This window comes from Salvia hispanica, chromosome 6 (assembly GCF_029641045.1).
Source record: "Salvia hispanica isolate PSC_SH4W2 chromosome 6, Shi_PSC_v1, whole genome shotgun sequence".
NCBI lineage: Eukaryota > Viridiplantae > Streptophyta > Magnoliopsida > Lamiales > Lamiaceae > Salvia > Salvia hispanica.
The window spans coordinates 23,360,170-23,369,625 of NC_142697.1; the positions used below are offsets into that span (position 1 = coordinate 23,360,170).

A 9,456-nucleotide genomic window follows, 5' to 3' on the forward strand; every position below is an offset into this window, starting at 1 on the left:
AATGCTCAAATATAAATAAGCCCATCTGATAAGCTACGTAGTCAACGCTTTGATTTTTCCCATGATATATCATATATGTAGTGCTTTTTACAATGGACATAGTATTTCACTATTTCCTTTTCTTCAACATAACTTCATGCGTTGCTTTACCCCCACCCTCAACCTTGACTAATCCAACACTCCAAGATTTCATGATTCCATACTAACAACTGCATTTATCATCTTACTTTTATCGAATTACTAGGATATTACTTATTCTATTTGCTTACTTTTAAGCTTCAATTATTAGTCAAGCCATGTGATTAAACGCTTGATAAGGAGTTCAAACATTAAAGAGAAGAAAGCAAAGAATCAATTCTCTCGATGAATTCCTATATAGTAGTACTAGTATATGACTCAAGAAATTAACAACTTGCACAATTGAATAAAGCTAGAGATCAGGTTGCGGCATGTGACGGTTTTCCTATGTACAAAAAATGGCATAATTGGATTAAATATTTTCAAAACAATTACTAGTACAATTTTGTTTCTTAAATGTATAAATGAATATTTAAAGATAAATTTTTCTAATATTTGCATTTATTTGTTACTAGTCATACATCCTCATATTAGTCAAATTTATCAATTATCTTTATATTCCATTCTCTCATGATTGACATATAAGAATCATTATCTAATTAAGTTCGCTCTAGTGGTTTCGATTTGTAACACGATATTATAATTGTACTAGTACATACATACAAGAAGTCTAATTTAATTAAATAATAGTGGGACAATTGAATAATACACTATCACTATATATGATTCCCACGACAGAGGGTAAGCCAGCTGCTGATTACAACAGGTATAGCGACTTGAATAATATCCACTTGGAATAATATAATCATATTGGCTTTTCTTTTTCTTTCAAACGTGGCCAGCAAATATATTTCAAGAAATTTCCATGTATCGGATAATACTATGTATATATGCTGCAATTGAAATTAGGCCAACACGTAACCCCAAAAGGTAATAATAGATCAAATAATACAACTTCTAAGCCAAGGGATCTATGAAGTTCCTTTTTAATTGGCTCTATCTATTATCTTAGCTTTAAATCATTCTCAACCACACTATCATTCAAATTCAATCATAAAATGCTCAATAGTAGCAACATTTTTTAATTATAAAAGTTGGGCACTTCTCAATGCTTCGCGTAACGCAGGAAAAGTAAGTACTGACCCATTAGAAACAATGTTACTGTATTATTCATAACCCCTAATTAGCTAATAAGTACAATAAGAAATGGTAGAATTCCAAAACTGGGTCCAATCAATTTTCATTTTGTGACAACAATTTTTTTATGTAGAAAAGAATTATGAACCTAGGATCTTTTCTGTACAAAAAGAATCAAGTATAATTTTTGTATCAAAAGAAATAGGTAGAATATGATCCATAGAAATTGGTAGTGAGGCCCAAGTGTAGTTCCTGGTGCTGTAGATATTGTACCTTCCCTCTCCCTTTGTACAAATCGTAGGGCTGCCACAGATAATCCAACGGACAGGGCTTCCTCTCATCAAGGCGGACCCACGGCTTCCCCTTTCCGCTCCAGTGCAGCAGGCTCACTGGACCAGGGTGCAGCGCCCTACACGATCCCGCCACGTTGTCACCTCCCAATCCGTGCTGGTTCCACCTGTGATCGATGGGCTCCACGTTCCCACCAAACACTAGTAAAAACGGAGGCAACGACCCCAGCTCGTATATCCGGTTCTTCCTCTGCAGTTCCATCCAATTCTCGATTTTCTTCCGGAATTGCCCCTCCCTCCATTTCTCCAAATCCATCACCATAACCCCGGTGTTAAAATAACACGGCCGCCTCGACCCGAATACCCGGCTCAGAACCGGGTCGGCCCAGAAACTGTCGGTGAAGTACTTGGTGAAGTTGGCGTGGCAGTATTCCGGGGCCCCGATTACTCTCGACCCGGTTATGTTGATTCCCCAGAGCTTGGCTACGTCGTCGACTAGCACGAGATCCGAATCCAGATAGACGACCCGTTTGACGCACGGGTCGATCATATCGCCCAGATAGTTCCGGGCGTAGTTGAGCGGGTTCTCCAAAGCGGGTCGGATCGAGGAGGATATGAGACCCGTGACCGTTTCTTGGCGGAAAATGTAGAGCTTGAAGCTGAGAGAGGGGAAAACGGAGCTGACGGTCCGGGTGAGGGCGGCCGGGTCGGACTCGGTGGCGATGAAGTGGAAGAAGATGTCCTCCGGGCAGGAGGCGTGGCGGAGGACGGAGTGCACCGCGGCGACAGAGCCGCGGAGGTACTCGGAGTCGAGCGTCATCGCCACGTGGACCACCCCGGAATGCGGCCCGCATTCCACGCCGTTGGTGTAGTCCGGCGCCTCCGCGAAGCCCACGCTGTTGGGGAAGGATCGGATTGCGAGACACGTGTGGATGAGGAGGATGATGAATCCGACGGCCGCGATTAGCTCTGAGGATATTCTTGAAAGACCCATTTCTTGGAGGGGGAAAAAAGAGCGGTGGGGAGAAATGGAGAAATGGGCCTTTTCCTTCTTCACTTCATTTTCCTTCAAAATATGGAGAAGAAGAAATTGGAATGGAGTATTCTATTTCTAATACATTTCTACAGAGATGGAGAGAGGAGGGAATAGTCAATGACTCTTGAATCTTGACATTCATATATATGTATATATACATACACTTTGTATGCGTCTTTTACTGCTGATTAATGATTATAACTTTAAACAATCACTAAATAGTTGTCAAATTTTAAAAACGTTACTAGTCCATGTATAGAAACACCGCGGGAATTTATGATTTATAACCAAAATTTAATCTCATAATGCTATTGAAATGATTATTTATTTTAATAACTGTAGAGTTAATGCTCTCATGTATTAAGACATCTTTGAATATATTCATTTGTGCAAAATACGGTTTCCAGGAGAATGCGACCGAATACAGTGAAAGATGGTGTAAAATGTTTTAATGAAAAATAAAATAAATAAATTATTTGGGGTGTGGAGGGGATGTAAATAGATACCTTGGGGTTATTTGGATAAAAACTAACTATGCAAGAAAAGGATCCTACCACATTTATGCCTATATTTTAGTATTGTGATTCGCATTTCTCTTTAAGCAATGTGATTCCCCCCCCCCCCCACCCCACCCCCCCCAATTTATGTTCAATAAGTGATGGTTAAAAGCACATTTAAGGTACATGCTGTGTTGGCGAATGTCTGTTTTATGTCTTATTCGTTAATAGTGGAATATGGTAGTAAATGGAGGTTGTTAATTTGTGGGGTATAATCATATCAATAAAAAAGTTGAATTTTAGGTAAAAGAAAATATAATACTCATATTTCAGTTGCATATTTGGTAAATTCCGGTTCATGTAAATTATTTGGTAAATTCCGGTTCATGCAAATAGTTTCACACGTTTTAGTTGAAAATGTCTAAAATTTTATGAGAAAATTATTTGTTTATCTTTGTTGCACTTTTGGACTAGAATATTATTTGCTTCGTTAATAAGGCTGGAGACGCCAAACTTTGTTGTCTAGTGTTTGTGTCGTGCCTTGAATGATTTGTTCACAAATGCAATGTATCCAACAATTATACCTATTCGCATTAATATTGTTTGTTAGAAATATGTGGAGTATATAAATAGTGTGTGTCAACATAATTTTGAACAAGTTACTCTTTCAATCTCATTTGAACTGTTACGCTTTTCTTTCTGTAACAAAACATAATTGACTCCTCGCAATATTCAACATAATCGAAGCCAAAACATTTTACATTTAAATTGAAATTACTATTCCTCTCAACCCTCAATATTATACATGCTTCATTAATATGAGGCGTTTTGAATGGGATATTGGAAAATTAATTTGTTACTCACGTCAACGCATTTGGGCAAATAACCTTCTCCATGAATCTTTAAACAGACGTTTTATGTCAAATGGTCCACAGCATAACTCACCTTTGGATCTAATTCTAGTAGTAAAAGTTGTAACTGAATAAATTTGCATACATTTCATTTAACAGGTAACACACTTTAATTCGTTGGTACCGAATAATGATAATTTTTGGTAGTAATAAATAGTGGAGTATGATTTGAAATTTATAACGAAACTAATGATTAACCATTATCTATTGGCAATTGAAACATAAAATTAATGTAAAAAATATTCCAAATCGGTGTACTAAAAGAGCTTAATTCACTATTATGGACCCCCTTTCTATCACCAATTGGTTTTAGGATGGAACCCATTGATTTTTTATCATTGTATCAGAGCGGGTCGCCGACTGTGGGTCAAATTTAATTGACCCAGCAATATATCTGGGCCGAAACTAAAAAATGACTGATCCAAGGCCGAAACTAAAAAATGACTGACCCAGCAGTATATCTGGACTTAAAAATTTGGGCTAAGTGGTCCATCCGATCAAATAAAAAAAAATTGGGAGTCCAATCGATTAGAAAAAAGTCCAATCCCTCCAAGGTTCACCTTGAACAATCGATTAGAAAAAAGTTCAACTCCTCCAAGGTTCACCTTGAAAGGTTTGAGGGAGGGTGTTGACAATTGAAACATAAAATGAATGTAAAAAATATATCACATCGGTGTACTAAAAGAGCTTAATCCACTATATAAATCTCATTGGCCCTTCCTCCTATCACCAATTGATTTTAGGATGGAACTTATGAATTTCGCTTAATCTACTATAAATCTTATTGGCCCCTCCTCCTATCATCAATTGGTTTTAGGATGAAACCCATAAATTTCTATTTTATCCTCGGTACGTATACTACTAGTACTAAGTGTGATTCATGTTTCTTTTGTACACGACTATTTTAGTATTGAGGCATTTATAATCATAAAAAGATTTTTATCTTATTAATCATAAAACGGATATTTGTTATCACTCAGCTCGGGATGTGATTCTAGTGGTAAATTCTTTTTAAATTGCTTGAGATAGTAAAATGTACGGGGTATTTCCTTTTTCAAACAATATATTACTTTCTCCGTCTAACTTTAGAAGTTTCGATTTGTCATTTTTAAATGTCCCACTTTTAGAATCACGGTTGGAATATTTCATAAATGATATTAGGCTCTCATTTCACTAATCTTTTTTCACTCATATTTTATTATAAAACTAATAGTATAACAAAGTAGAGCTTTCATTTTTTTTTAACTATTTTTTTTAACTATTTTTTTTTCCTTAAAATAGGTGTTGAACTCAACTTAGAGTTCTGAGACTTTTGAAGTAGGATGGAAATAGTTTCTTATTCATATTTTTTACTATAATTATTAGATATTAATTTCTTAAATTTACGTGTCACAATAAATACGCCAGTTCAACTAAGTTGATAAAGGAGGAAGTATTAATAATTTTGGAATTTTGGGGATAAATTGATTAGAAGGAAAAAAAAGAACAGAAGAATGCCAGCAGAAAAGAAATGGCAGCTGGGAAGCACAACAATGATAATTGATATGATGTGACGGCTGCCATCAGTCTGGCGCACTTGAAACACCACGTGCTCCCTTTTCTCCCAACACCCTATTTTTAGCCACCTCTTCAAATATGTCTATACGTATTTTTTAGTCATCATACGTATTTGTAGTGCAGAAATGTTGGTTAATATAATTAATTAGAAAAAAATAAATAGATGTAAATGTAACAGGAGAAAGAAAGAGAATTGAATATTTAATAGGAAGGGAAAAAAAGAGTTAGTATATTAATTGGAAAGAGAGTTATCAAATTATAAAAGTTTACTGTATATTTTAGTAGGGATAAATTTAAAAAAAAATGCATAAAATCTTAATTGGGACAGAGAAAATAGTACTCTCTTAGTCTTATAAAAGATGTTATACTTGGGGAACATGAGATTTTAGGAAGTTTTGTTTGTGTGTTAAATGGAGAGAGAAAATATAATTTTTATATTCATATAAGAGAGAAATTCTTTCAAAAAGAGAAATATGACATCTTTTTTGGGACAAACTAAAAAGAAAAGTGTGACATTTTTTATGGGACGGAGGAAATAGTAATTCCTTCATCTTAACTAAGTTGGATCCAAAGTTTTGGGCATGAATATTAAAATAATTACTTAGAAAAACAGGAGTGTGAAAGATAAAAAAAGAGTAAAATATGCGAAGTGAGCATGATTTATTTTTTTTTTTTAAAAAAGAAAATAACTCAACTTAATTGACAAATCCAAAAAAAAATACTCCTTCCGTCCGTGAATAGAAGTCTCATTTTTTTTTTCTGACATAAGTTTTAAGAAATGTTAAGAAAAGTTAATGGAAAGAAGTTAATGGTATATGTGTCCCACTTGTATTTAATTTTAAATAAAATGAGAGTGGAATGAGTTAGTGGAATGTGAAGCATATTACCATTTATAGTATTCCATAAGTGAACCGAGACTCTTAATCACGAACGGACTAAAATTGAAAAATGGAGTACAGCTCAACTTAGTTGGAACAGAAGTACTTATTTAAATTTCTACGTCCATCACATTTTAATATTGTGCTACTCGTCAGTTTCTCAATAATTGTTTACTTTTTTCAATTTTATCTGTTTACCATTAAGTATCTTAATTATTATAAGTAGTAAGTAAGACTATATTTGACTAGTTCATTCCGCTCATATTCTATTACTTCCTCAATCCTACAAGAATATGCATTTTTGGTTGGATACTGGTTTTAATGCAAATTGATAAAGTAAGAGAGAAATAGAAAGGAAAAAAATTAAAGTATTATTAGTGGAGAATAGGTCTCACCTCAATAGAAAGAAGAGAATTTTCAAATTACGTAGTGCATATTTTTGAGACGGACTAAAAAATAGAGAGTGCATATTCTTGTAGGATGGATGAAGTATAAAACTAATAATACTTCATCCATTACATTTTAAGTGTAACATTTATTTTTCGGTACGAAATTTTATATAATACTTATTTGATAAATTAAGTGAAGAAGATAAAGTAAGAATGAAACTGATATTTCTATTTTTAAAAAATATACTCCCTTCAGTTCCAATTAAATTGAGTCAAAACTTTTATTCATAGAGATTAAGAAATTGTGTTGAAAAGTTGAGAGATGAATAAAGTAGGAAAAAGAAAGAGTATGTTATATTTTTTGACAAAAAATGAAATGACTCAACTTAATTGGGACATTAAAAAAAAACACCCTCTGTCCCATCTAAAGTGATTGACTGCTTTTCGACACGTGTTTGAGGAAAAATGATAATAAATAGTTAAAGTGGAGACAAAGTAAAATAAATAATAGAATAATGTATATACGACTATCTTCTATATTATTCTACTATAACTCTTACTTTACTTTTTTTCCACTTTAACTATTCATTATCATCTTTGCAAAAAAATGGCCTAAAAGAAATCAATCACTTGAGTTGGAACGGAAGGAGTACGACTCAACTTAGTTAGAATGGAGAGAGTATCATAATTAAGTGAACTTCCAAAAAAAGGAAAATGCACTGAGTATCACTTAAATGAACTAGTGGAGTATAAAAAAAAATCATATTCAACGTTTTCAATCTATTTTTCTTTATATTTATATATTTCCTTTAGAGTTATTTGCCTATAAATATATAATCTTTCACAATTTTCTGTTATTTCTCCTAAAACTTATTTTTTGAATATAAATACATGAATTTTAGAGTTTTCTAGTTTATTCCAAGTAGAAAAATCAAAACTGATGTGGCAATTTAGAGTTTATGTGGCAATTGTAATTTTGATTTAAATATTTTATACAATACAATTTTTTTAGTTATTTTTTAGTTTGTTAATTTTTAATTTTTTTAAAAAAATTTCTTTAATTTTTTTTTAAATAAAAACTTGCCGGAGTAAATAATGAACTATATTCACTGAATAATGAACTAAATAAAGTATGTTAAGAAGTAATTTCGACATGTTATTGAAATATATTAATGATAAAATAAATTTTAGTGTTAAACGTTAAGCAGTAGTAATGAACCATATTGAATAAATAATGAACCAAATCAACGTTAATAATGATGTAAATATGACATTTTATTGAAATACAATGTTAACTGTGTTAAACGTTAATATAGTAATGAACTTATTACTTCATTCAGCTATGCTATTACTTCATTTCATTAGTTTATTACTTCATTCAGTCATGCTATTACTATATTCAATTAGTTTATTACTCCATTACATTAGTTTATTACTTCATAATGTGTTATGACATAATTATTTTTCAGTTGAAGTAAATTTGGTATGTAATGAATTTGAAAAATTACTTCATAACATACGGTCACTTAGTTCATTATTTAGTGAATATAGTTCATTATTTACTCCAATAAGTTTTTATTGAATAAAAAAATTTATTTTTTTTAAAGAAATATTAAATAAAAAAGTAATTAACTTACCAAAATATTATATTAATTGTAAGTTAATCCTAACCACAAAATTAAGAAAATGGAGGACTCTAATTTAATCTCTAGTTCGATCGTTAAAAATGATTCGATCACAACTCCATATTCAAAAAATAAAATTTAGAAAAAATAACAGAAAATTATAAAAATTTATATATTTACTGGCAAATAACCCTCTCTTTATATTTATACATTACCAAAGTTTTAGAGGATTGTTTGAACCAACTAGGAAGCGCAAAAACTTACAGGATATACACATCTATGACAGCACAATTTTCTATATCTGACAAAGCGCAGAAATATTATCGGCGGTGAAATCTTCATATATTGGATATAATTTCACATCAAGATGAATTCAAGCCCGTGATCATTTAATCATTATTCTTATTAAATTTTGATAATTAATTGTATATACTGTCATTATGATAATTAAAAAGGTTGAAACAAAAAAATTTACTTTCTTTAATATGCATGATTTGACGGTTGATGAAACTTACGAAAAAAAATAGGAGTAAAATGGATTATAATTTTGATAAATTTAAAACAAGTACTCTGTTTATTTCATATCGAATTGAAAAGAATGTAATTGTACAAATCAAATGAAAATACATAGTATACCGTATATCACTTTAACCACCAATCCTTTACTATACCTCCGTCCCCTAAATATTGGCACACTTTAATTCGGCACCGATTTTAAGAAATATAATGGAAAGTGAGTTGAAAAAGTTGGTGGAATGTGAGTCCTACTTTTAAAGTATTAGTTTTATAATAGAATGTGAGTAGTAATGAGTTAGTGGAATATGAGGTCCACTAACAAATATGGTAAAAAGTGAAGTATGTCAAACTTTCAGGAACGGATTGAAATGATAAACTGTGTCAAACTTTTAGGGACGGAGGTTGTAGTAAGCTATCACTATTAAAAAATCTTACTATTGTACTTCAAGGATAAAAAAAATTGAGGCACAATTACTAGCGTTGAAATTTTTTTAAAATTCAATTAAATTTAAAAATCCAAAGATATTATGTACATATACAAT

The 9,456-nt window shown here is 32.0% G+C and overlaps 1 protein-coding gene across 1 annotated transcript; it reads right to left on the reverse strand.

Annotated features, from left to right (window-relative positions):
• Positions 1-1,224: 1,224 nt before the first annotated feature.
• Positions 1,225-2,708, reverse strand: LGT8 (glucosyl transferase family 8). Its single transcript, XM_048101564.2, has one exon. The coding sequence runs from the start codon at positions 2,497-2,499 to the stop codon at positions 1,408-1,410; it is 1,092 nt and encodes a 363-aa protein (XP_047957521.1). The 5' UTR covers positions 2,500-2,708; the 3' UTR covers positions 1,225-1,407.
• Between the last annotated feature and the right edge of the window lie 6,748 nt (positions 2,709-9,456).